General features: G+C 33.6%; 7 protein-coding genes and 2 non-coding genes across 10 annotated transcripts; 4 read left to right on the top strand and 5 right to left on the bottom strand.

The window, feature by feature from the left end:
• Positions 1–951: 951 nt before the first annotated feature.
• On the bottom strand, positions 952–3,890 carry C06A5.12 (LEM-like domain-containing protein). Its single transcript, NM_001025811.4, has 3 exons — positions 3,793–3,890; positions 3,664–3,739; positions 952–1,218 (listed from the first exon to the last, which is right to left on the bottom strand). Exons 1-3 carry the CDS (start codon positions 3,852–3,854, stop codon positions 1,003–1,005), a joined length of 354 nt encoding a protein of 117 aa, NP_001020982.2. The 5' UTR covers positions 3,855–3,890; the 3' UTR covers positions 952–1,002.
• On the top strand, positions 2,620–3,644 carry C06A5.2 (uncharacterized protein). The gene is made up of 4 exons (NM_059335.6): positions 2,620–2,957; positions 3,115–3,196; positions 3,249–3,377; positions 3,453–3,644. Exons 1-4 carry the CDS (start codon positions 2,662–2,664, stop codon positions 3,588–3,590), a joined length of 645 nt encoding a protein of 214 aa, NP_491736.1. The 5' UTR covers positions 2,620–2,661; the 3' UTR covers positions 3,591–3,644.
• Positions 3,891–4,431: 541 nt separating the features above from the next.
• Positions 4,432–5,819, bottom strand: C06A5.8 (RING-type domain-containing protein; the record flags this gene model as incomplete). Of its 2 annotated transcripts, none has more annotated exons than NM_059336.6 (6): positions 5,765–5,819; positions 5,636–5,715; positions 5,411–5,585; positions 5,087–5,284; positions 4,791–5,035; positions 4,432–4,625 (listed from the first exon to the last, which is right to left on the bottom strand). In NM_059336.6, exons 1-6 carry the CDS (start codon positions 5,811–5,813, stop codon positions 4,521–4,523), a joined length of 852 nt encoding a protein of 283 aa, NP_491737.1. In that variant the 5' UTR covers positions 5,814–5,819. The 2 variants fall into 2 exon arrangements, with proteins under 2 accessions (NP_491737.1, NP_001379541.1); NM_001392389.1 differs by having other exon boundaries at positions 4,521–4,625; positions 5,636–5,716; positions 5,774–5,785.
• Positions 5,820–6,076: 257 nt separating this feature from the next.
• On the bottom strand, positions 6,077–7,881 carry rnf-1 (RING-type domain-containing protein). The gene is made up of 10 exons (NM_059337.5): positions 7,759–7,881; positions 7,633–7,706; positions 7,410–7,584; positions 7,172–7,363; positions 6,979–7,121; positions 6,818–6,934; positions 6,687–6,770; positions 6,552–6,638; positions 6,404–6,505; positions 6,077–6,334 (listed from the first exon to the last, which is right to left on the bottom strand). The coding sequence occupies exons 1-10, from the start codon at positions 7,763–7,765 to the stop codon at positions 6,170–6,172; spliced, it is 1,146 nt and encodes a 381-aa protein (NP_491738.2). The 5' UTR covers positions 7,766–7,881; the 3' UTR covers positions 6,077–6,169.
• A 390-nt stretch (positions 7,882–8,271) lies between these two features.
• On the top strand, positions 8,272–18,961 carry ints-1 (Integrator complex subunit 1 RPB2-binding domain-containing protein). Its single transcript, NM_059338.3, has 19 exons — positions 8,272–8,548; positions 8,603–8,865; positions 8,924–9,288; positions 9,514–10,180; positions 10,442–10,843; positions 11,213–11,712; positions 11,999–12,284; positions 12,624–12,953; positions 13,332–13,613; positions 13,923–14,147; positions 14,363–14,674; positions 14,884–15,069; positions 15,497–16,096; positions 16,148–16,201; positions 16,374–16,506; positions 16,792–17,233; positions 17,347–17,410; positions 17,609–17,836; positions 18,159–18,961. Exons 1-19 carry the CDS (start codon positions 8,353–8,355, stop codon positions 18,276–18,278), a joined length of 5,655 nt encoding a protein of 1,884 aa, NP_491739.2. The 5' UTR covers positions 8,272–8,352; the 3' UTR covers positions 18,279–18,961.
• B0025.7 lies at positions 18,562–18,632 on the top strand. The gene has a single exon (NR_101560.1). It is a non-coding gene; the product is annotated as an Unclassified non-coding RNA B0025.7 (non-coding RNA).
• On the top strand, positions 18,955–23,169 carry csn-2 (COP9 signalosome complex subunit 2). The gene is made up of 6 exons (NM_059339.10): positions 18,955–19,019; positions 19,280–19,535; positions 19,900–20,316; positions 21,512–21,797; positions 22,094–22,394; positions 22,866–23,169. Exons 1-6 carry the CDS (start codon positions 18,978–18,980, stop codon positions 23,049–23,051), a joined length of 1,488 nt encoding a protein of 495 aa, NP_491740.1. The 5' UTR covers positions 18,955–18,977; the 3' UTR covers positions 23,052–23,169.
• On the bottom strand, positions 20,438–20,528 carry B0025.8. Its single transcript, NR_101561.1, has one exon. It is a non-coding gene; the product is annotated as an Unclassified non-coding RNA B0025.8 (non-coding RNA).
• B0025.5 (DUF4044 domain-containing protein) lies at positions 20,439–21,309 on the bottom strand. Its single transcript, NM_001263133.4, has 3 exons — positions 21,131–21,309; positions 20,629–20,714; positions 20,439–20,562 (listed from the first exon to the last, which is right to left on the bottom strand). The coding sequence occupies exons 1-3, from the start codon at positions 21,241–21,243 to the stop codon at positions 20,540–20,542; spliced, it is 222 nt and encodes a 73-aa protein (NP_001250062.1). The 5' UTR covers positions 21,244–21,309; the 3' UTR covers positions 20,439–20,539.
• Positions 23,170–23,289: the final 120 nt, after the last annotated feature.

Below are 23,289 nucleotides of genomic sequence, written 5' to 3' on the forward strand. Positions count from 1 at the left end.
AAGGAGTGAGAGAAGTAGAAGAAGAAGCTTGTGACACGACAGACGAGCAGCAGTAGAAAGAGAAGATGCTCGGTGAGCAACACAAACAGCTTTTCAGTCAGAAAAAGTTAAAGGTTAACAAAGAGCCAGTTGTGGCTGAAAATTGAGATTTTGTTTTTGTTTATCAAATGATGAAGACCAATTATATCCTATCAGTCTTGGACTCCATTCCTCTACTTTGACAGATTATAACTCTATTGCCTCTAGTTTTGTAAAAATTCTTGAATAATTGAATTATAGACAAATATTTGACGCGGATTCCACATGTCGAAATGTTTTTAATAGAACTGAAGGTCACCATTATATAAGCTGTCAAAGTAAAAAGGACATTGTTTCAAGGTTTTAAAATCTATGGTCTTAAACTGTCAAAATGTCATAGTAAAAATGTTCAAAAAAAAAAATTGAAATGTTTATATTCATGGTCAAAAATGTCAAGACTCAATTTTTGTCTACCATATCTTTTCAAGTATTTTTTCTCCGAGTATTATACTTCAACTGCCTATAATTGTTTGTTCCAACATTCTAGGAGCAAACCTCAACCAATGCTCAAAATTATTCGAGAAGAAGATTTTTGGAAAGTTTTGCAATTTACCAAAAACATTTTCTGAAAATTTTGAAAGCTTGAAATTTATTGGAATGTTTTATTATGCTATTCGGTATTTTTGTAATAAGTATATTTAGGCAATCTTCACGGACTTGCTCGCTTTTTTATTTATGATGGTTTAGAACGTTTATCATGAATACAAACTAATCTGGGAAATTGGAAATCAGAGCAAGGAAGCTTAAGCAATTCTAATTTCATGAATTTAATTATCAACTACCACGTTTGAAAATGTTACTCTCGGCACCTGAAAAATGAAATTTTCTTTTTTGATAATTTTTTGTAACGGTTTTTATGCAGACATCTTACATAAAAATGGTAATTTATTGTTCAAAAGTTTATAAATTAATCAAAGTCAACGTTTACTTTCCATAAAAGAATTCATGATCGGATGGAATATCGAGCGGGAATGGCAAGATCACGTACAGGACAATTGCAGCGATGAGAAATCCAATAATGATGATGCAAGTACATGATAGATAAATGGTCGTACTTCTTGGAAGACTGACACCTTCACTTCCTTCTTCCATATTTGATGGTTGATTTTCGTTTGGAACAACTGGGACGACTCTTGGCATCTAAAAAATTAGGCAATCGTGAAAAACTGTAATGTTCTTCAAAACCGTAGAAGTGGAAAAAATATACAATAATAACTGAAAGAGCCCTGGACATACAGTAATCTAATTGTTATAAATGGAGCTTCCAGAGACTTTTTAAAGGTGTGGTTGGCGATTGATAAAAAATTTCTATAGTGCCAAATTGCCGCCCATTCCTGACTTACTATTACAAAGTATGCATTTTCAAGTTTATTCAGATGAGGTTTTTAGCAAAGTTCGACTGTCTTTCCAATGCTATGGGGCATCTGAAAATTAGTCTTACATCCCTTACAGACCAACTAAAGGGTAATCTTGCTTGCAAGCTAATTGGACAAATTACGGTAGCAGTGTTTTCAAAATGAGCCTGCAAATTTTAACGATGTTCCAAATTTACTGTGCGATTTTAAATACATGTAAAAATTATACTTTCTTCAAAATTGGTGTATTATATGCTAACTATATTGGAGCACACAACAAGTTTTTTTAAACAAACAGGGCGAATGTGAATTATTCCGAGAGAGTAAAAAAATACTGATCGGAAGAAGAAATCCTGCGTGATCATTCGGATTCAAAATGAAAAAGAAGTACATAGCTCGTTGTCTAAAAAAAAGTAAATATTATAAACATGATAATGGTTGTTAATCAAAAGTGCATGAAAATTCCCAAGTGTATTCATTAGTAATCAGTATCACATGAATTTTTGATGATTCTAGACTGGAATAAGTTGGTTATTTCGGAAAAATTAGTCAACATCAATTCCAAAGTTGTGATTTTCAAGAAATCAGTCCAAGAGATCAAAATTGGAAAACAGACGATGGTTCCTTTAATTAACTTTAACTAAATCTGGGTGTTTGGTTTTTTTTTTGATAATTTCAAATGTGTGGTATTTTGGAAAATTTTTTATAGATTAAAATTAGTCCAATATTATTTCCATTTTTAGTACATTTATTATATTACCACCATCAGAAATTGTATGTTACACTCAAAAATCTATGAAAATTTATCCACAATGCCAGGAAATTGAAATTTTCAAAAAACTGAACTCCCATATTTTTTTTTACATTGTGCTAAATTATTTCATGCAATACTTGAACATTTATTAGATATATTTATTTATTCAATTTCTCATAATTTTTTTCAGAAAAAACTAATTGTAAGACAAAAAGTGTGAATACTTGGTTATTAAAATTTTGCACAGACATTGGGATAAATTTGAAATTGGAGCAAAACACTCTCTTGCTGCGCGCGAATTCAAAAATATTTCCAGTTTAGACTTTTGTACTAAACTTTCTAAATTAATATATCATAAATAAATGTTAACAAAAACGTGAACTGCTAATCTCTTCCACATTACAATTCTCATCAAAAGCAAAGAAGTTTCGAAAAAGTTCAGTTTTCGATAATTCAAAATCAACAAAAGAAAATATGTGCTTCACGAAGAAATCGACTAAAACTCCGCCGGAGCCGATCTCCAAGGATTCGGCCGACAAAAAGAAGAAGACGACTATAAAGAAGGGGAAGAAGTTTCCGATGATGAACATGATTGTGAAGAACAAGAAGAATGAGGTGCAAGTTGAGAAGAAACCGGAAGAGGTTCCAGAGCAGAACAAATCAGTCAAAGATCAAACAAAGAAAGAAGAAGTGAAGGTCGTTGAGGAGGATAAGGTTGAGAAGAAAGTGGAACAGAAGAAACCGATTATCAATCGGCCAAATTGTGTTGCGTTAGTTTTTTAAAAAATGTTTTACTGTCTCTGAGTGTGCTCCAGAACTAAGAAAAACAATATAAAAATTAAGCACACTCCTAAATTTTGTGGTAAAACTTTTCCCAGTTTTCCTAGTTTTACTGCCAATTATTCTAAGCCATATTCTCAATTTCAGCATCAACCCTCGTAGTGCTACATCTGGAAAGAAGAATAAGTACAAGTTCAAGTACGGACAAATTGATCAGCAAGAGTTATCGGTGAGCATGGTCATTTTAAAAACTTTTCTTTAATTCACCGGGAAATTTTCAGATTAACAATGACAAAACCGAGTATTTGGAGAATGCTCAGTTGACAAAGTTGATGTCTCATGCTGATGTGAGAGCATTGATGGGTGGGCAGTTTGCACAAGGAGAAAATGCGGATACCAATAATTGTCAGGTAAAATGCTTTGTGACAAAATACTTTTTGCCTATACGGCTGCCTAATGCCTACATATAAACCTAATCATTTCAGGATACAGTCGAAGAAGTGGACAGTGAGATGCTCGAAATTGCATTCTCACCCCTACTTGCCGTAATCCCACGCGAAGATGAAAGAGTCTACGGAGCTTTCGTGCATCCCACCGAACAGAAGAAAAATGCTGAAGCCTAACTTTATTGATCTTTTCCAATCCCCTTTTGAATAAAATAAAAAAAAAAATAATCCATTGAATGAGTTGACTTACTTGAAAAACATCGTGGCTTAAACACTGACGAGTTGATTGCAAATTGAGCTTCTTTTGAGATCCAAAAGCTATTTCTCTGCAAGAGAACAGTATTATTATGTTATTATGTCATAAGACACATTTTCTCACAATAGGAATTTCACAGTAGCTTCTTCCGACGCTTTGAGTGGTACATCTATGCTTAAGACCATTGATATTATTACCTTTCTTATTGCCAGCAGTAATCTGAAAATTTCAGGTTGGAGAAACATTTAATACAGGTGAAATAATCGATAATAAGATCGCAAATATATTTTTATCTATCTGGGGGGAATGGACCACCCAGTAGATAACAACAAATACACTGGGCGGTCCATTTTAATGTCTCGGAAGCATGTTCGCTGCGAGACCATTTCACACCGTACCATTTCTTTAAAGGCACACACAGCTAAAATTTCTTCTCGTTGCTGGATCCATTTCTATCATCAAACTTTTTCATTGCTTTTGTTTAAAAAATATTTTTTCGAAGAAAGTTTTTTGGTTTTTTCTGTGAATAAAATTATTGTATTTGCTGCAGCAAAACATGTTTAACATTTTAGATGGAGTATAATCGTTTGGGGATTTCGTTTAACTGATAGAAAATGGGACCGTAATGACTAAATATAAGTGTAAAAATATACAAATTATTAATGAAGTATACGGCGGCGGTTAATAAGACCAAACACACGAATTCACTAACTTGCTCTTTATCATTTTTCAGGAAATCGGGTAAAAGAGAAATAACAATAATTGCCCGTCTTCGATTATTTATTTACATGCAAAAAGTTATCTCGAAAATAAGTTAAAAATAGCGATGACTGGATATTTACAAGCAATATTTATTTTTTCACATTATCAGATTTTTCTGTACAAGCGGCTCTGGTTTCCAATTTGGTAGCGATCGCTCCGTGGTCGACTTGAAGGTGCTCCGTGTGAATTCTTCGCTGTAAAAATGATTTTAGCGTTATCGAAAAATTTCATTCAAAATCAGATATCATATATTTGCTACGCGGTAGCGAAAAATGGTTTTTCCTTTTGGTCACATTGCAAAATGTTTCAGATATCAGAGCATCTAAGTCGGGAAAATCGTAACACTGCAAATGATTTACGTTTCTGAAAAGCCGACTGAGACCGATCTGGAATCCTCGCACGAGAGACGAGCTTCGTTCTGGCTGAGCAGGACTTTTCTTTTCAGCGCAAGGCTTTTCTTCTTCCTCCTCGACATCTTCTTCGTCTTCATTCTCTTCTTCATCTTCATCTGATTCCTCTTCATCATAGGAATATTCCAAATCAGCTTCATATACAGCTTCTTTCACTGAATCGCACAAAACTTCGAGGTCTGCCTTCGTGGCTTCTGATAATAGCATTATTTTTCAAAAAATCGGTAGGTATTTAATTTCCTCACCAATTGTACTAGTTTTTGATACATCGCGAAGTTGCTCGAATTTTGCCATCAGATCCGCTTTCACGTCAGCAATCAAAAGTCGATATCCTTCATCGATCAGCTCGTCAATCGTTTGCTCCAATTGTGGTTGGGCGGCTTGTTTCATTGGCGGCTCTTCAGGCTTCTCCGGTCCAAGGAAACCACATTTTCGAATCAATTCTGGAGAAAATAGTGAAAATTAGCTTTTAGAACATTTCGTTTTAGAATACAAGCAAGGATACATTGCATAATATTTATAAAATTGCGATAAATGAATTGAAACCGATTTTTCATTCCCTGACTCACCCATAATCGCAAAATTGGTCGAAACAGCCGCGATATCACATTTAGTCTCCGCGCGACACGACGGGCACTCCAAATACGCCGAATTTCCGTATTTTTGCATTGTTTTGATACATTCCGTGCAGAACGTATGTCCGCAATGCAAACCACGAGCCAGCTTTGTCGTCTCATTGTAATTCTAAATTGGAAAGTTTAATTTTTGAACAATAAAACAAGTGGGGCACTCACAGTGCAGCAGACTTGGCATTTGAGAAACTCCTCGAGAAAATCACCTATCAGCGGGAATGCAGGCGACGCAGCCGAACTATCTGGAATTTTCGAATTTTGGAACCAGATCTTATAAAAACGAAAAATTACCTGTTACAGATGCCACATCCGCAGGCATTTCACTTTTTGTTGCGGACATTTATGGCTGAAAATGCTAAATTAAGTAGGTGATTTTTGGGAAAGAAAGGAGAAAAAAATTCAAAACTTCTTCCAAAACTTTCTACAGTAATCTTAAAGGCACATGAACAACCATGTTTGAATTATGATTTCGCGGCGAGACCTTTCCAAATAAATGTGGTTCCCTTGAAAGTCCTGAATTTTTGAATGAGAAAAAAAAACACTTTTGAAGAGAAACAAAAGCGAAAATAAAATAAAGGAAATCGCACAGATTTTTCAGGGGAAAACAAGAAGAGATCTTTATTTTCTCTATTAAAACATGTAAAACAATACAAAAATTTCAGGCGGAGACGGGATAAAATTGAATTATATAGTAATTTATTCTTCATTCAGAAGAGCAGAGAGCAGAAGAAATCTGTGAAGAACTCTGCCGGCTTCTTCTATGTGCGAATTCGGAAAGTCTTCAGTGGAAACTGAGCTGAGTGAAGATTCATTGTCGGAGAATTCTTTTTCGTCGTCGGAAAAGTCGAGGTTCCCGTTTTCCTGGAATTTTTTTCTTAATTTCAGCTGTTTTAGTTTAAAAAATAGCCGTCTGACAATAAATTTACATACATCTCCAAAAAGGCAGCGAAAACTTTTGTACGTCTCCTCTTCATCTGTTTCAGGCATAACCAATGTGGGATAGTAGTCATCGGAACATTCGGAGATATTATCCTGAATTAGAAAAAAGATTAACAATCGAATTCAAAGTCCTACTAACGTCATCGGAAAACGGACAAAAATGATCATTCTCATGATTCCCAAAACTGCCGGAAGTTGTGGAAACCTGCGAAATGCTGTCGTTGTCCTGCAAACATTTTTTCTAAAATATAAACTTGTCGACAGTGACACTTACATTTCCAAAAAGTCCTCGAAAACGTCGGTAGGCGGCCGCCTCCTCAATACCTGAAACCACACCTGGATCATCTAGTTCGTTTTCCTGAAAGATTTTTTCTATTCTAAATGTTTAACTCGATGAAAACTAACGTCTCCAAAAAGACGACGAAAATTGCGATAGAAACCGCCACCCAGTGTTCTGTCCGGGACAGTAGTATTTGATTCTAGAAAATCTGTTGAGTCTTCTGTAGTCTCAGAATCGCTGTCCTGAAAATTTTCAAATCAAGGGAGCATGGAAAATATCAACTAACTCTTGCTGCCAAGAACCTTAGCATAGTTCGAACTCGCTGATCCTCAGAATTCGCATCAGAATTGTCGTCAGAATCGTAATAACATTCAGAAACAGCCCCTGCCAAGGCTTCAGCCATGTTGCTGACCTCTCGCTCGGCTTCTGCTGAAAAAATTCAGTTTTTATAGAAAATACTTATACACATTTGGCTTTGCCTAGACTCCATAGCTGTGATTTGATGCGGAAAACGTCAAAATGGTGAATGAGACTGCTTTTTACTTCAACAAGCAGCTCGCGGAATTTATTATCAATCATTTCATCTCTATTCGTTTTATTTGAGCAGCAACTAGAGGAAGTTCGCGGAGCGTCAACTGGAGGACCCAGAAGCCCGAAATTCCTTGCCAATTCTGAGAAAAAACGTGGATTTCAATACTCAAAAGAGGTAAAACTTACCCATAATTGAAAAATTTGGTGCTACATTTTCGATGTTGCTTTTAGTTTCCGCACGGCAAGTAGGGCACTCTAAATGTGGGGAATTACCGTAGTTTTGCACGTTTCTGATGCATTCTGTGCAGAAAGTGTGGCCACAGTGCAAGGACCGAGCCAATTTTGTGGTTTCATTAAAAGGCTGCAAACATATTTTGTAGAAAATTGAGTAAAACTAGGAAATTAGTACCTGATAGCAGACTTGGCACTGGCAGTACCCAGCCAAGACTGTTGATAGAATTTCTGGATTTTCGGTATTTTTTTCTGAAATGAAATTTAATAAATTTTAATACAAACTCGAGATTGTCAATCTTACCGCTCATTTTCACGGAGATAAATACCTAGAAATTCTGAAACAAAAAGAAAGCTGGAATTTGCCTGGACACAAGCCTGGAAAACAAAAACAAATTTGGGGAGTCTAGCGGAGCGCGTTTACTGTAATTATTTTTGTCTTTTCAAAGTTTTTCATAAAACTAAACTGAATTGTCATTCCTTTTTTGTTTTTAAAATATAAATCAGTTTATTATAAAAAAATTACATTATTAATAATATTAATAATTATATATTGCGACACAAATTTTTCTCAAATTTAAAATTATTTCAGAAGTCAAGACGAAAAAACAAAGCTATTCATTATTCGAAACAATTTTTATTCGATTTTATGATAATATATATATTATTAAATTCCAAAAAGACTGTAAAATGTAAAACTCTCTCTAGCGTAGCATGTGACTTGTCGATTCCCATAAAAAAATAACCATTTAAACATCCGCGCAAAGAAATTCGCATTGGAGCGCACCTGCCTCACTCGTGCTTGTTTCGTTTTTTTATTCTCATTCAATTTCACAACCGTTTTTATCATTATTTTCCGGAAAATCTTAAGAGTTTCTCGTTTAGAATCTTATAAATAATGGAACGTAAAAAACACAAACGCCTAAATGATACGATTATGAAGCCGGAGGACATGAAAAAGGCGAAACTGAACCATAAACTCCCGACGACTAGTGGAGGCACTGGCGGACCGTCAACTTCTGGAGGAGTTAAAGCGAAGTTGGATTTTAGATCAAAAACTTGTATTCCACCAAAGCCAACGCTAAGTAATTCCGGTAAAAATTTTCAATTTTTCCCAGAAAACACCTAATAATTAAACAAATTTCCAGCAAATCCATCCCTACAATCCAGCCATCTCGTTCGCCCCAATCTCGATGATCAATGGAAAGATTTTGGAGATACAATCAATTTAAACATCGAAACCTTCCAGAAAAGCGTACAGGAGGCGATTTTAGCGGGCCATTTTACAAAAATCGCTAAAATGTTCGTCGCCGCGCTCAAGAGCTTCTTTGTCGGAGAAAAGTTGAAAGTGGAGCTCAGAATAATGGGAACAATTGCGGAAACCGTAAAAAATCATGGGGATAAGCTAAATGTTGGTTCAAATCTAACAAAAACTTGGAGAATAATTCTAATCATTGAAAAATTTTCAGCAAATTCCTCTCCACCGCGCTCTGCTCTTCGTAATTTGCAATTCTCGATCATATCCTGACAATATTCTCGAACTATTCATCTCAATAATCACTTCACTTGCAAGGCAACAACCAATTCTTGATAAATGTTATCTAACAGCATTTCTCCATGATTCTATTGGAATGAGCGTTGGACTCGGCACAATGAATCGATGCTCCTGGATTGAAAAAGAGTGCTCGGCAGAGCTTGTGAAAATGATTTTGGATCCGTTTGAAACTGTCTATCCATTTCCGGCAATGTATGCGCAGTGCCAGGTTGAGAATTTTGCCATTTCCGAATTTTTGAGCTTCTTCTCTGAAAAAGTGGGGAAGTCGAGGGAAAAAAGGTAATAAATTTACGATTTTTTAGAAAAAATTTCGCTTATATTTTTCCTAATTTAAACAGAAACAAAAAGCAGCATCTACAAACAACGGTGTAATACTAGCTGAAAAGCATTTAAAGTTTATCAAAATCTCAGAAGAAATTTTTATTCTGTGTTAGAAAAGTGGAAATAAAAAAAACAGTTTAAAGAATAAGTCAAATTTTAATTTTAATACATTTTTGATTTCAGTCCCCGCTCGAATCTTCACCAAAAGCAGTTAGACGTCTTTCTGGAATTCCTGAAGCCCTGGTTCGACACAATTCGCGGTGAAGTTCTTCCAAAACCTCTTTTCCGTGCTCTCTGCCTTCTCTGTGGCTACGAGCACATTCGTCTTTTCATTGCGAACCGTCTGGAAATTTGGATAACTCTTCAGAAATTCCATCGAGAAATCAGTGAGCTTTTGCTAGTGATCGGGTCGAATATTAACGCGGAAAACCACGAGTTGGACAAGGAAATCATCGATATTCTACTGAAATTGAACACGAAAAATATGAAAACACGAACTGTGGTTGGACCATTCACTCAAGCGATTAAAACGATTTGTGAGGTGTCAAGGAATGTCGAAATTGTATTGGATTCACTTTTTATTAATGAAACTGGACCAGCACAAAATAGATCTCCCACCAATCTACAAACAATTTATATGATCCTTCAAAATCAACCAACAGAAGCCACAAAAGCTCTAGCAGTAATAATATCGAAGGAATTGTTTAAAGAAAAGGAAAATTGCGTGAAAATGCTCAGAGCTTTCATGCGAGAGCTCATTCGTGGATTTTATCACTCAAAATCCGGAGATTTCCCATTTTCAGTGTTTGCGGAGACATTATTCAATAAAGTTCAGCGGCGAGGAGAACCGGTAAATTTAGATTTTAATCCAGGAACCTTGAAATAAATAATAAAGAAAATTTCAACCGACATGTCATTTTTCGAAATTTCCCCCCAAAAGCTACAAAAATGTTGTCTATTTTTTCTGCATTTCAGCAGTTTTCGCTAAATTTGATGCTTCGAATTTGGTAAAAACTGCTGTAATTCAGAAGAAAAACATGACATAGTTTTCACAATGTTCCATTTGAAATTGGTTCGAGCGTTATTTAAAAAACCGAAAATCTAATTTCAGGACGAAATCCTCAGCTACGCAGTGGATCTAATTGCTCAACTCCCGCTTGCAACAATATCTTCACTGCTCACAACTCGTGAAAATGCATTTTCCATTAAATTCAGTGTTCCGACAGGCACTGGAGATGTTCCTCTAATACCCGTAGAAGCACGATTGGCTCGTCAGAAATTTGAATGTGAATTCATTTCATATTGCGAGAAAGTGATTGAACAATTATTGAAATCAAGAAATTTATTCTTTGATGAACAAGTTTTCATTCGAAGTTTCTCGATTCTTTTGTATCTTGAAACACAAAGAGATGTCTATACAGGAATTGAAATGGCTGCAGTTACAGATTCAGAAATTTCAAATTGTATTCGAATTTTTGGAGAATGTGGAGTCTCGGAGAATATGCTTCTGATGGTAAGGATATTAAGAACTGAATGGTTTTTATAAACGTTTAATCATTTTTTTAGGGAAAAATCAAAAAATTATTGTTTTTTTTAATTAGAAAATTGCTTAAGTTAGAAAGACATTAAATTTACTGGTTTGTTATTTCTACGAAATTTTTCAAACATTCAGAATTTTTGAGTTTTCAAAAGAGTAGCTTTTTCGTGCAATTTTAATTAAAAGTTTCTGAAAATCCGAACGTCTGAAATGTTTCTTTTTTAAATTCTAGAACACTTTTTTGTTTAAAACAATCAGAAAATTTACAAAACAAAGAAGATGATATAAAATATTGGAAATGTTTTTTTTCGAAAACTATAAATTTAAATTTTTTATTTTTTCCAGATTTGCCGAGAAGAAACCACCCAACTTCCACAAAAATCACAAATCGATCTGATCTCGGCTCTAACTCAACGGGCGGCTCTATTTCATCCAAAAATCACCACAAATCCATTAATTCGCATCACAGAACCATTTAAACTCATCGATTCATATCTTAAAATGACAATTTTTCCAAGAAAAGAAGCGCCACGCCTGGATCCTCCAATATGCAATCGAAAGTTTTACTGGACTGCGTGGACAACTATTATTTTATGGATTGCTGCTGGAACAGAGATTATTTCATTTTTTGAAGAAATCTATTCGGAATATCCGATTTTGAGATATCTAATTCATTGCATTTTGTGCCAAAAATTTGAATTTCCGCTTGAATTTGAAGGAAAATCGGTTGCAATGATGAATGACGAAGAAGCAGTCGCTGTTGACGTGGAGACACGAGTCATCGAAATGTATGAGAAGAATATGAAACGAGCGGTACCTGCAATGAGTATGGAATTTCCGAATAGGTAAGATAAGTGTCCGATTTGAATGGAAAATTCAAAAAATTTAAATAAAAAGGTAAAGAATAAAATTTTGGTGCAAAGTCAAACTAAACTTGAAAATATATAGGAAGTTTGAAATTTCAGAAAATTTTCAAACTAAATTTTAATTTTAAAAATGTAACCTTTATCAGAATTTTTTTTTCAAATTTAAGATTTTCTGTTTGAATTCAAAATTTAGAAAAAAAAACGAAACATTTTAAAATTCTACAATATGAGTTTTTCAAGCTTTCAAATTACTGAATTTTTCCAGAAATTCATTCCGTGCTCCTCCGCTTCTCGACGATATTCATTTGTTTGCTGACAAATTTAAATTAGCATCAAGATTTTCCCGTTGCACGTCTCCGCCACTTCTATCCAGACTAATTTCAAATGTCGGGTCTGAAAATTCACTTTTCGCCGTACGGGAAATGCTTTCCTCTGACTCTACAACTGCAAAAATTCTGACTGCTGAATGCATCTTCCATGCTTTAATGTATTATTTTGATAATCAACGGATACGTGACTCTGATCAGAATTCAACTGTCGTTGTGAAAGCGGTAATTTATTTTTATTTGAAGAAATGTTTAAATTTTAAGAGATTTTAAACAAAAAAAAATCCAAAACTTGTAAAGTGTACATATTTTTCAGGAAGCCTCATTTTATTTTCTTCATAAAAATTTTAAATAATAGAAACTTTTGGAAGTAACTTCTGACAAATTTTTGGTTTAAAAAAAACGTAAATTAACCTAAATTTTTAAATTTTAGTTTCTAAATCTATCATGAAGACTTGGAAAATTACAATTCCAAACATTGCCTCTATTTTCTTATCGAAAAATTCAATAAAAATGGTAGACATTATTCTTCAAATTTAAAATTCCCGTTTTATTAATTTTCAGCTAATCCGTCAAGCAGAAGTCAATTTGAAATCGATTGAGCCCATCGAACAAGACTTTCTTCTTCATTCATTTATTTCATCACTTGCTTCATCAAATATTTCCACTAGAAGTGCAGCAGTTAACACATGTTCAAGATTATTTCCATCTTCTGAAGAGGATAAGGCATTCGATTTGGTTAAACTATCCAATGTTCCACGTTTTAATGCTAGAAAATTGAAATATATGGAAATAATTGCAAGTGCTGTACTTGTGGAATCAGATAGTCATTTGTCAAACTCTTATCTTCAGTTTTTGACTATTAACAGTATGAATACAAGTGATGATCATACGGTAGGTGGTTGTGTAGTCCTCTTGGATTGGAGTTTTTTTTATTAGAAAAAAAATCAAAAATTGAAGTAGTTGTCTCCGTAGAATCAAAAATTCATTTTAAAAAACCAACATTCTTTGTACGAAAAACAGCTGGGAAAGTATAGATTCATCAGAAATTTTTTTCCTCAAAAATACATAATATCCAGTTGTCTAATTCGGAGATTTTTGCTTAAAATAATACGGTACCTAATTTCGAAGCTACTAATTTTGCTAACTGTATAAATGCGCCTGTGCCTTTAAGGAGTACTGTAGTTGCTAACTTCTCGTTGTTTAAGAATTTCATTGACGTTTTCCAGCTTTTTTCATTTCTTCAAAATTTGAAGTATATTACATTTCCAGGTGGCTCATGCAATTTGCCAGACTCTTTCAATTGATTGTATTCAACTACACACATCACTCTGCGAATATTTTTTGCAATACGTGGACACGTGCCTGAAGAATCATCAAATCAAGAATATCACATCCCTTGATACATCACTGACATGCATTGAATTTGGAAATCAGAAGATTGCATTGAGTAATGAAGTCCCAAGTGCAATTGTCAAATTATTGTCGAAATACGATAATCTGCAAACTGCCGAAAAGGGAATATCAGATCCTTCTTTTGAAGGACTTCTCGAGGTAAAAGATCGACAGAAAATCTTTGAAAAATGATTAAAAATGAGTGTATTTGCACAAAATCTCAATTGAAACAAAACACATGTTAAATGAATAGAAATTCAATAATTAACATCGAAAACTTGATTTTTTTAAAATTTCGTCATTTTTGTTTTGTAATTTAGGTTTTAATTAGAATTTATCGAGTAATTTTTCTCATAGTGAAAGTGCCCTGAAGATGAAAAAAAATTCAGCAATCTTCAAAAATTTTAAGACTTTTCAAAAATTAGACATACAGAAAACGGTTTAGTCGAAAACTCAAACAATTTTCAGCTTTTTCTCTCTCCGAATGCAATTCCAAACATTATCGATCGTGAAACGGGTGCAAGCAATCAATTTCTGAGTCTTCAAATGCGAAAAGAAATGCTAAAATCTGTTGAGCAACGTGTCGTCGACGCGGCACTAATTGGGCTCTCGGAGCATGATGCACAGGAATTTATACTTGTTTCGAGAATGTCTAAGGAAACTGCAGAAAAAGTTATTAAAATGGCAGAGAATGTGAGTTTATAACAACAAAAAACAGCGCTGCATTCTTATTTTTCAATAAAAAAAATCAATTGAAATATCTTTCGGGCATTTTTTTTCAAGAAAAGCTAGAAATTAATCCAAAGTATTTTTTTAAATAGATTTTTTGTGTCCTCCGAAAAAAGCAATTTTTTGGGAATCAGGAAATTCCATGGTTTTCTATATTTTTATTCACATTATTTTTACAGATGCCTCTCGACAGAATCGATCATCAATCCTTGTCAAATATGTATCTTTTAATCAGAGGATACCGTATGATTGGTGTACAATCAGGTGAAACACTTATTAATCGAATAAAATCACAAATGGATAATTTGGATGCATTTATTGCAAAAGAAGAACCAATGGAAATTGTTGAAGTAAATACGAATGATATGCCAACTGAATTCCTCATTGAATCTATGAGAATTGCCGAATCATCGAGTTTTTCGAATCAAAAAGAGGAAAAGATGGATCCAAATGTTATTGCAACGTGGCTTAAGACGAATTGCTCGCTTGCGGTGAGATTCGGAAATTTTACAGTGAAAACGATAATGAAAATGTTTTAAAATGAAAAATTAACTAAAATTCCAGAAGTATTCGAAATTTTGACAAAAGTAGATATTTCTCTGAAATTGAAAAAAAAACTATTTGAGTCAAAAATTTCGTTATTCAAATGTATTTTCGGATTTTCGTGGCAGGACCCAAGTAATATATTTCTGTATTTCAGGCGTCTACAAAAAATAAGGAAACTTCAATCTTCTCACTTCCAGCAGCATTTATACAATCTGCAATGAATGATGAGACATCATCAATTGCATGCCTTGCACATATTGAAGCAAATCTTAAGTTCTTTCTTTCTTTTGAAACTGCATTTCAGACACTTATTGTCATTATTGATTCGGCTGCAAATAAGGTGAGCAAGAGTTTTGAACACTTTATTTAATACAAAAAACGTTTTTTTCTACTTTTTAACCAAATGTTTGATTTGCCTTGCCAGCTTACAGTAAATAAATACGAAATTACTTCTTTCGGATTAAAAATTCCCAAAATTAGTTTTTTTTGTTGAAATTTCATTCTTTTATTATTAGCTTTTAAATTCAACAGATGTAGTAATTTTTTAAAATAATTTTTATCGCAAAAATACACAAAAATCGCATTTTGATTGTAGCTTCACCCTTGAAAACCAGAAAAAAAATTAAGAAATTGGAGAAAAATTGCTTCCGAAGTACCAAAATTGTGAATATTCACAAAATGTTTTAGATGGAAAGTGGGAAAAAATAATTTAAAACAATTTATCGAAAAATTGCTTTTTTAGATGTAATATAACTTTTATTTTTCAGTTTAATTTTGTGCGAAACCGACTGGAAAACCTGGCGACGCGTCTTCTGAAAAGTGTAACTCCACCTGAATCTGTTGCCGGAATTCTTCAAAAACACGCTGCAAATAGTATAAAATCAGTACAGAAGAGCATCAAACCGACACCAATCAAGATCTCCACATTTGCTGAATTTTCAAAATCCATAAAGAATTTGAAATCTTCTGCGAACAGCTCTGAAATTAAAGAAAAACGTCTTGTCGATGAGTTTATGATACAATTTGTAGAGGATAAAGGAGAAGTGATTGATTCGGATGATATTTTAATATTCATTGCATCGATTCAAAGTGTTTATTCTGGAGAAAATGCTGAAATTACTGCAGAAAGATGTCTATCAAATCGGTGGTCTGCACAATTACGAAAAGTAGTGAGCTCGACAATTTTGGAGAAATATTACACTCAGTTATGCTCGATTTTCGTGTTTCGGCTGATTTCGGCATACTGTAAGAAGTATCCATTGGCATCGTACAGTGAAATGTTTACATTACGAGAACCTGGAAATAAAGAGGAATTTGTGTTAAATCGGAGAGCATTCGATAATTGCATTCTTTATTTTTGTGATGTTGTGAGTTAAAAATTAACCGGTTTTTTAATGGGAATAAAATTGAATTTTCAGGCAGCCGACAGTCATGAATACGACCTACAAATTATCAATTTGATCGCTGGATTGGTAAGTTTTTTCGAAAAAAAAACAGTAAATGGAAAAAATTTCGAAAAAAAATGGACTGAACAAAAACAAAAATAAGCCGAAGAATTGATTTCACAAATTTTAGGGATTAAATAGGGAATTCAATTCAAATTGATGTATTATTTTTAAGTGTAAAACAAATAATATTTTTCAGGAAAGCCAAGGAGGCACTGATACGGGATTCTATTTTGGACGTGCTCTTCTGGAAACGGCGTGTGCAAATCCGAAATCTGTCACTCGAATTACGGCAAAGCGGCTATTGGAACTACTCAGAGATCGGTTACCTTGTCAGTTAAAAATTACTTTTAAAATTTACAGAAAATGTAATTTTAAACAAATTTTATTAATTTTGATAAGGAAAAAAATGTGATTATTGAAGGATTTTTAGAAAAAAACAACATTGAAAATCCTTTTTAACTGACTGCGTCGGTTTTTGAATTCAAAGTTGTCAGATACCTATATCAGAAATAAAAAGTCACGACGCAGTTAGATGGGCAGGTTATTACTGTAGTGTGATAACAAAACAAATCGTAAAGTACTTAATTTTTTGAAAAATATTTTTAAAATTTCAGATCTCTCGTACCGAAATGGGATTTCCTCATCGATTCGTGTTCTAACAAATGTGGAATCTCGAGAATCTTGCATTAGAAGATGTGAACAAATTGTGGATCGAATTGTTGAAATGCCGATTGATTTGAAAATGGCACTATCTGAAGATATATGCGAGGAAGAACGTATTAAAAAAGATAGAATAAGAGAAAAAAGCGAGGAGGCGGCTGAAAATTCCAAATTCGGTGGAAAACGATCGGCAGGAGACAGAAGAGGAGGTGGTCCTCCACCGAAAAAAGGACGATTCATTTCAGCGAAAGATCTTCCCGTTCCACTTGGACAACAAAATGATGAGGATAGTATAAATGCAGAAGATGTTCCAGTGAAAAGAGAATGGATTGATACATCACATGCAATGACACGATTCGTATCCCTGCTCAGAGAGCATCCTAACTTTTTGAAAATGTACGGGGAAAGCTGGGTTTAGTTGGCTTAGAAGGCTTTTTCTAGGTGGAAATAAGTTACATTTAATTCAACCTAAATTTGTTTTTAAAAATGAAAAAATAACAAATTTACAGGAAATTCCCAGTGCTAGCCAACTACGTATCCCGAGTGAATGCGATGAATCGAAAAGAGTTGGCTGTAAGTAAATATTTTAATTCGAACGATATTTTGTTTAACTATAAGAACTGTGCTGAAGACTCAAAATTTTCGTCAAAAAAATTAATTTTGCATATTTTAAAGTAGAACATCTCGATTTTCAGAATTTTTGCCAAAAGTTTCAATTTTTTAGGTGTCACTTTCGATTTTATTTTGCAATAATTCAAATTCCCATTTCAGGAAGAGAATCGTGTTGGCAAAATCGAATTAATTCTGCAATCGGTGATTGTTTTGTGTCCCCATATGGCACCAGATGAAATGAGTTCTGTGGATACAGCATTGTCGAATTGTCTTGAATTCTATGAGAAACATATTGATGAAGGAGGATTCGGAATTAAAGAACAAACTGCTTTTGCCGAATTGACTATTCGCGCTTGCGCCGAATATCTTAATCATAGTTTTGTTGAGGTTTGCTTTTTTGGGAAATTCTCGACAATTGGCATGTGAACAATTTTTTCAAACACTTAGGCCATCTTATGAAAAAAAACATTTCTGAACCCGTCCTAGTTGGATAAATAAGTAGATCAAAAAATCTAGCTGTATTATCTTGAGCTATCATTTATAAATAATAGCTTGATTTTCTCGCAATTTGTTTTAAAAACGGCCAAGAAATTGAAGTATTCTCAAAAGTTTTACCACAATCTTTAATTGTTCTTTCAAATATTGCACACCAAAGAAATTATGCTTTCGTGCTCTAATAATAATAATTATCGATTTGTTTCTTTTTCAGGCGCGTTCATTTCTTCGTGACAACCGTCAATTAATCGATCGAGTGTGCAAACGATGTCACGACAGATACAATGTTGATTTGGTTCTCGATAATTGTGGTTTTGGTGAACCAAGTCTTTAATTTAATATATATGTGTTTTTCTTTTCTTTTTTCCATTTTAATTCTCGTTTTCTACACTTTTACCCGCCTCATAATTTTCCTGATTTAAATTTGGCGTTTGTGGTCGGAAACTTTGAAATCAAATTATTTTAGGTGGCTTCGGTTTCAAAATCGTTTGAAAAATGACCCCAAAACTTTGATTTTCTTTAGAATCCTACCACAAAAGTCGCAAGAATTTCAATTTCTACCCCCAGTTTTTTTGCGCAAAAATCGAGATCCATTAAACTGTTTCATATGGCAATTCAGCGGAAATCCTTTAAATATTCAAATTTCCCGCGTTCTCATGTTCCCCGTTTTTCGATTATCTTTCTTTTTTGATCCCAATTCATCCGATACACTTTCCTGTGCGCGTTGTAGAAAAAATCAACGGGTTCCACTTTTTCTCTTTCTCTATCAAAATGTTTCTCTTTACCGCCCCGTTGTTGATATAATTTACCTTTTTTAATTTTTCTCATATTATTATTATTATTATTGGAACATTTCAAGAATAACTACAATTTTAACCCAAAATTATAATTGTTTGCCGTTTTTTTTCCTGACCATGTTCAAATAATTTTCATCGAGTTTCTCATGCTCTTTTATATACTTTTCGTTCTTTTATCGATTTTCCCACCGATTTTCATTTAATTTTTCGAAGTTTACAGCTTCCTGGACAGAATAATGGGTGACGAATATATGGATGATGATGAGGATTATGGATTTGTGAGTTTTTTAAATTAAAGTTGCGCAAAAAAAAAACAGTTGAATACAACTATTTTACCCGAAAAAGGGATTTGGAAATTTGTCACGAGACCCAGGAAAAGTTCGGTAGAACGCAGTTATTGCAGTTTAGAACAAAAAATCTTCAAATTTGCTCTGGAAATGCAACAAGTAATTGAAATTGATTATAAAAACTCGAATTTTGGCTTTAAATGTTATTTTTAAGTTCAATTCTTCAACAAAAAATTACAACATTTTTCCAGGAATACGAAGATGATAGTGGCTCAGAACCAGACGTTGATATGGAAAATCAATATTATACAGCAAAAGGACTTCGTTCTGATGGAAAATTGGATGAAGCTATCAAATCATTCGAAAAAGTATTGGAATTAGAAGGAGAAAAAGGAGAATGGGGATTCAAGGCTCTGAAACAAATGATTAAAATCACATTCGGACAAAATCGATTGGAGAAAATGTTGGAATATTACAGACAGTTGCTCACTTATATTAAGTCTGCTGGTAAGAAAGAAACATTTGAAAATTGAGAAACTAGAGCAACAAGGTTGCGAAACGCTGAAAATGTTTGGATTTTTCTAGCTTTAAAATTAAAATTTTTGCTGATTGGATTATTTGGCTGAAAATAGCATTCTCTTTTTTTCGCCGAATTGCAGAAAAATCCATTCTCTAAAATTTTAAAATTTTGACCAAATTTTTTTCTGTTAGGTTAGGTCGCAAACTGAGTTTTTATTAAATTTAATTTTTTTTTTCGAAAGTGACCAAACTTTTCTGTATATTCTGAATTTTGTGGTCATCTATTGTTTGCAATTCACAAAATTCTATTAAAATCCTTTTCCAGAAAATACAAAATTTGTTTTTTTTTCAGTGACAAAGAACTATTCGGAGAAATCAATCAATGCAATTCTTGATTATATTTCAACATCTCGTCAAATGGATCTTCTTCAACATTTCTACGAAACAACTCTTGATGCATTAAAAGATGCAAAAAATGAGCGTCTCTGGTTCAAGACGAACACAAAACTCGGAAAACTCTTCTTTGACTTGCACGAGTTCACAAAATTGGAGAAAATCGTTAAGCAGCTCAAGGTTTCGTGTAAAAATGAACAAGGAGAAGAGGATCAACGAAAAGGAACACAACTTCTCGAGATTTATGCTTTGGAAATTCAAATGTACACCGAACAGAAGAACAATAAGGCATTGAAATGGGTTTACGAGTTGGCGACACAGGCTATTCATACAAAATCTGCTATTCCTCATCCATTGATTCTGGGAACTATTCGTGGTATGTAAAATTGAAATTTTAAGAAATTAGAAGCTATCTAGAGAAAAAAATGAAATTCTTTTGAGTCTATTTGAGCAAAAAACTCAAGTTACACCATCTTGAAAATTTGAAAAAAGCTGAAATTCAGAATTGGGAAAAATGTTTATTAAAGACAAGGTGGATATGTTCAATTGTGTTGTGTCTGTCTGTGTGTCCCAAGTGTACTCATTTAGTGTTACTGCTCTCATACCATAACCATCATTGCGGCTGAAAACAAAATGGATTAGTTTTTCTGCATTTCTCGAAACAGGAATCTCAAAAGGTTACACTTACTCGCCACACACGCCATGATAATGGAGAGAATTGCCAAAAGTGAAAAGACGATGAACATAATCTTGAAGACTGGATGTCCGCGCTTTCTGCAAATTTCCTAGCATTTTGTACATAAATACTAAACGCTGAATTTTGAAATCAGAATCCGATTTCTTGTCATGCTAAGAAAATAGTAACAGCTTCTAGAAGCGAAAAAAGTTGATATTTCATTGTTCTTAGGATCAATCCGGATTCTCTGGGAACGAGCTTCCAGGACTCGCACAACGTTTGCAATTTAGCTGCTGAGCTGAATCTGGCGTGTTTCCAGAGTCTAAGCCGAACTATGATCTTCAGTGAGAGATCGCCAGAACTTCAATCCTTCAGTTCAAACGTTCACCGTTGAACCGGTGCTCGAACTCTTTATTGGCTTTTAGTGTAGGGAAATCATGGATATCTTCTGTACACTCCTGCACACAGCCAGAGAAGTAATCTCTTTCCACCCGTTTGTAGCTATCAGACTTACTTGAAATGAGCAGTCCGCTTCTTCTTTTTGCCACCGGCAGTCATGCGCCGAATTGATGAGACATTGTGGTTGTCATGCTCTTGAATCGACATTGTTTCCGACGCCGCGTACATCAAATTGCAAACTGATAGTCGTGCTACGCGGAATTGACAAATGTGATGAATTCAAACAATAATTGATTTAGTGTTCTGATGGTGTTAGCGTGGGTAGAAGGGGGAGATGAAGGGCATCACGTGGATATCCAGTATTTGGGAGATTAGAATGGCCACGCGGGAAATTTGAAAGTTGTTGCTTATTTTAAAGTTTGTTGTAATTGTTAAAAGTAAAGTAAATAGTTAATATTAAAAAAAACACATTTTTTACCTAATTTTTGTATTTCAGAATGTGGTGGAAAAATGCATCTTCGTGATGGTCGTTTCCTGGATGCTCATACAGATTTCTTTGAAGCATTCAAAAATTATGATGAATCAGGATCACCAAGACGTACAACATGTCTCAAATATTTGGTACTTGCAAATATGCTTATCAAGTCAGATATCAATCCATTTGATAGTCAAGAAGCTAAACCATTTAAAAATGAACCCGAAATTGTTGCAATGACTCAAATGGTTCAGGCTTATCAGGATAATGATATTCAAGCATTTGAACAAATTATGGCTGCTCATCAGTGAGTTTTTGAAACAATATTCTTGAGAATTTGAGGAAAAAAAGAAGTTTTTCTATTTCAATAGTTTTTCTATATGAAAATAGGAAATTTTCTTTTTTTTTAAAGAAATTTTTAAATTTTGACTTTTTTCACTGAAAACAATTCCAGGAATATCAGAAAAAGAATAAAAAAGTAAATATTTTATTTTTTAATTTTTCTATCACAAATCAACTTCAGTTACAAAAATTCTGAAAACTATGGGAAGAAATAGAAAAATCTTGAATATTTTGTCCAAAAATAAAAGTTTCAATTTTCAGAGACAGTATCATGGCAGATCCATTTATCCGTGAACATACCGAAGAATTAATGAATAATATTCGTACTCAAGTACTTCTTCGTCTTATTCGTCCATACACTAATGTTCGTATTTCGTATCTTTCACAAAAATTGAAAGTATCACAAAAAGAAGTTATTCATCTTTTGGTTGACGCAATTTTGGATGATGGTCTCGAAGCGAAAATTAATGAAGAATCTGGAATGATTGAAATGCCGAAAAATAAGAAAAAGATGATGGTCACTTCATTGGTTGTACCAAATGCTGGAGATCAAGGAACAACGGTAAGGATTTTAAAATTAGAAAAAAGTAAGAGCGAGAAATGGAAAAAGTCAAATAACCAGTAAATGGGCGAGGTCTTGTTGTGCCTTTTTTGGTGGATTTTGAATTAACTATTACACTATTTTCGACATATTCTGAGAAGCAAACCTTTCTAGAAATTCGCAATATTTTAAAATATGTACAAAGTTTAAATAACAACCTGAAATTATGAAGATAAAGAATTAGCTATAAAAATAATATTTGGAAAACAATTTGGTTTTCTAAATAAAAAGTAAAACCATTTTTCTTTTAAAAAAATTTGAAAATTACATATGCATTTGTAAGCAGAAACAATTTTTTGTATAGTTTTCAAATTAGTTTTCAAATAAGTTTTTAATATTTCAATTAGATTTTTTTCGAGAAAGTTGAAAAATTTGTATATTTCATCTTGAAATAGGAAATTTGTTGTCACATGAAAATATTTATTTTTGCAGAAATCCGACTCAAAACCTGGAACATCATCAGAACCATCTACTACAACATCTGTGACATCATCAATTCTTCAAGGACCACCTGCCACGTCATCATGTCATCAGGAGCTCTCAATGGATGGACTCCGTGTTTGGGCAGAGCGTATTGATTCAATTCAATCAAATATTGGAACTCGAATCAAATTTTAAACGATTAAATACCGAAAATATCTATTCTTTCTTGTTTTTTTTTGTAAATTTTTATTTGATAACGAAAACATCATTTGCGTTGTTGTTTCACTTTTTCGGAAAAAATCGATTTTCTCACAATTGTTTTTGTTGGAAATTTTATTTTTACAGTTCTCAGGCTGGAAATTGTATCTTTATTCAATGCTTTTTTTCAGTATTTGTTTTTAAAAACATTTTTTCAAAAAAAAACTTATGACTA

This window comes from Caenorhabditis elegans, chromosome I (genome assembly GCF_000002985.6).
Source record: "Caenorhabditis elegans chromosome I".
In the NCBI taxonomy this organism is placed as follows: domain Eukaryota; kingdom Metazoa; phylum Nematoda; class Chromadorea; order Rhabditida; family Rhabditidae; genus Caenorhabditis; species Caenorhabditis elegans.

Coding starts and splice junctions, on each gene's coding strand:
- ints-1 (NM_059338.3), top strand. CDS start 8,353: ATGGAACGTAAAAAACACAAACGCCTAAATGATACGATTATGAAGCCG. Junction 12,954..13,331: donor ATACAAGTGATGATCATACG/GTAGGTGGTTGT, acceptor TTACATTTCCAG/GTGGCTCATGCAATTTGCCA. Junction 16,507..16,791: donor ACTCAGAGATCGGTTACCTT/GTCAGTTAAAAA, acceptor TTAAAATTTCAG/ATCTCTCGTACCGAAATGGG.
- B0025.5 (NM_001263133.4), bottom strand. CDS start 21,243: ATGTACGCGGCGTCGGAAACAATGTCGATTCAAGAGCATGACAACCAC. Junction 20,715..21,130: donor AAGCGGACTGCTCATTTCAA/GTAAGTCTGATA, acceptor GGAAATTTGCAG/AAAGCGCGGACATCCAGTCT. Junction 20,563..20,628: donor TATCATGGCGTGTGTGGCGA/GTAAGTGTAACC, acceptor TTTTGTTTTCAG/CCGCAATGATGGTTATGGTA.
- C06A5.2 (NM_059335.6), top strand. CDS start 2,662: ATGTGCTTCACGAAGAAATCGACTAAAACTCCGCCGGAGCCGATCTCC. Junction 2,958..3,114: donor AATCGGCCAAATTGTGTTGC/GTTAGTTTTTTA, acceptor TCTCAATTTCAG/CATCAACCCTCGTAGTGCTA. Junction 3,378..3,452: donor CGGATACCAATAATTGTCAG/GTAAAATGCTTT, acceptor TAATCATTTCAG/GATACAGTCGAAGAAGTGGA.
- rnf-1 (NM_059337.5), bottom strand. Junction 7,122..7,171: donor ATCACAGCTATGGAGTCTAG/GCAAAGCCAAAT, acceptor GAATTTTTTCAG/CAGAAGCCGAGCGAGAGGTC. Junction 6,639..6,686: donor TTCGAGGACTTTTTGGAAAT/GTAAGTGTCACT, acceptor AAATGTTTGCAG/GACAACGACAGCATTTCGCA.
- C06A5.12 (NM_001025811.4), bottom strand. CDS start 3,854: ATGGTCTTAAGCATAGATGTACCACTCAAAGCGTCGGAAGAAGCTACT. Junction 3,740..3,792: donor GCTACTGTGAAATTCCTATT/GTGAGAAAATGT, acceptor GTTCTCTTGCAG/AGAAATAGCTTTTGGATCTC. Junction 1,219..3,663: donor TAAGCCACGATGTTTTTCAA/GTAAGTCAACTC, acceptor CTAATTTTTTAG/ATGCCAAGAGTCGTCCCAGT.
- csn-2 (NM_059339.10), top strand. CDS start 18,978: ATGGGTGACGAATATATGGATGATGATGAGGATTATGGATTT. Junction 19,536..19,899: donor CACTTATATTAAGTCTGCTG/GTAAGAAAGAAA, acceptor TTTTTTTTTCAG/TGACAAAGAACTATTCGGAG. Junction 21,798..22,093: donor CAAATTATGGCTGCTCATCA/GTGAGTTTTTGA, acceptor TTCAATTTTCAG/AGACAGTATCATGGCAGATC.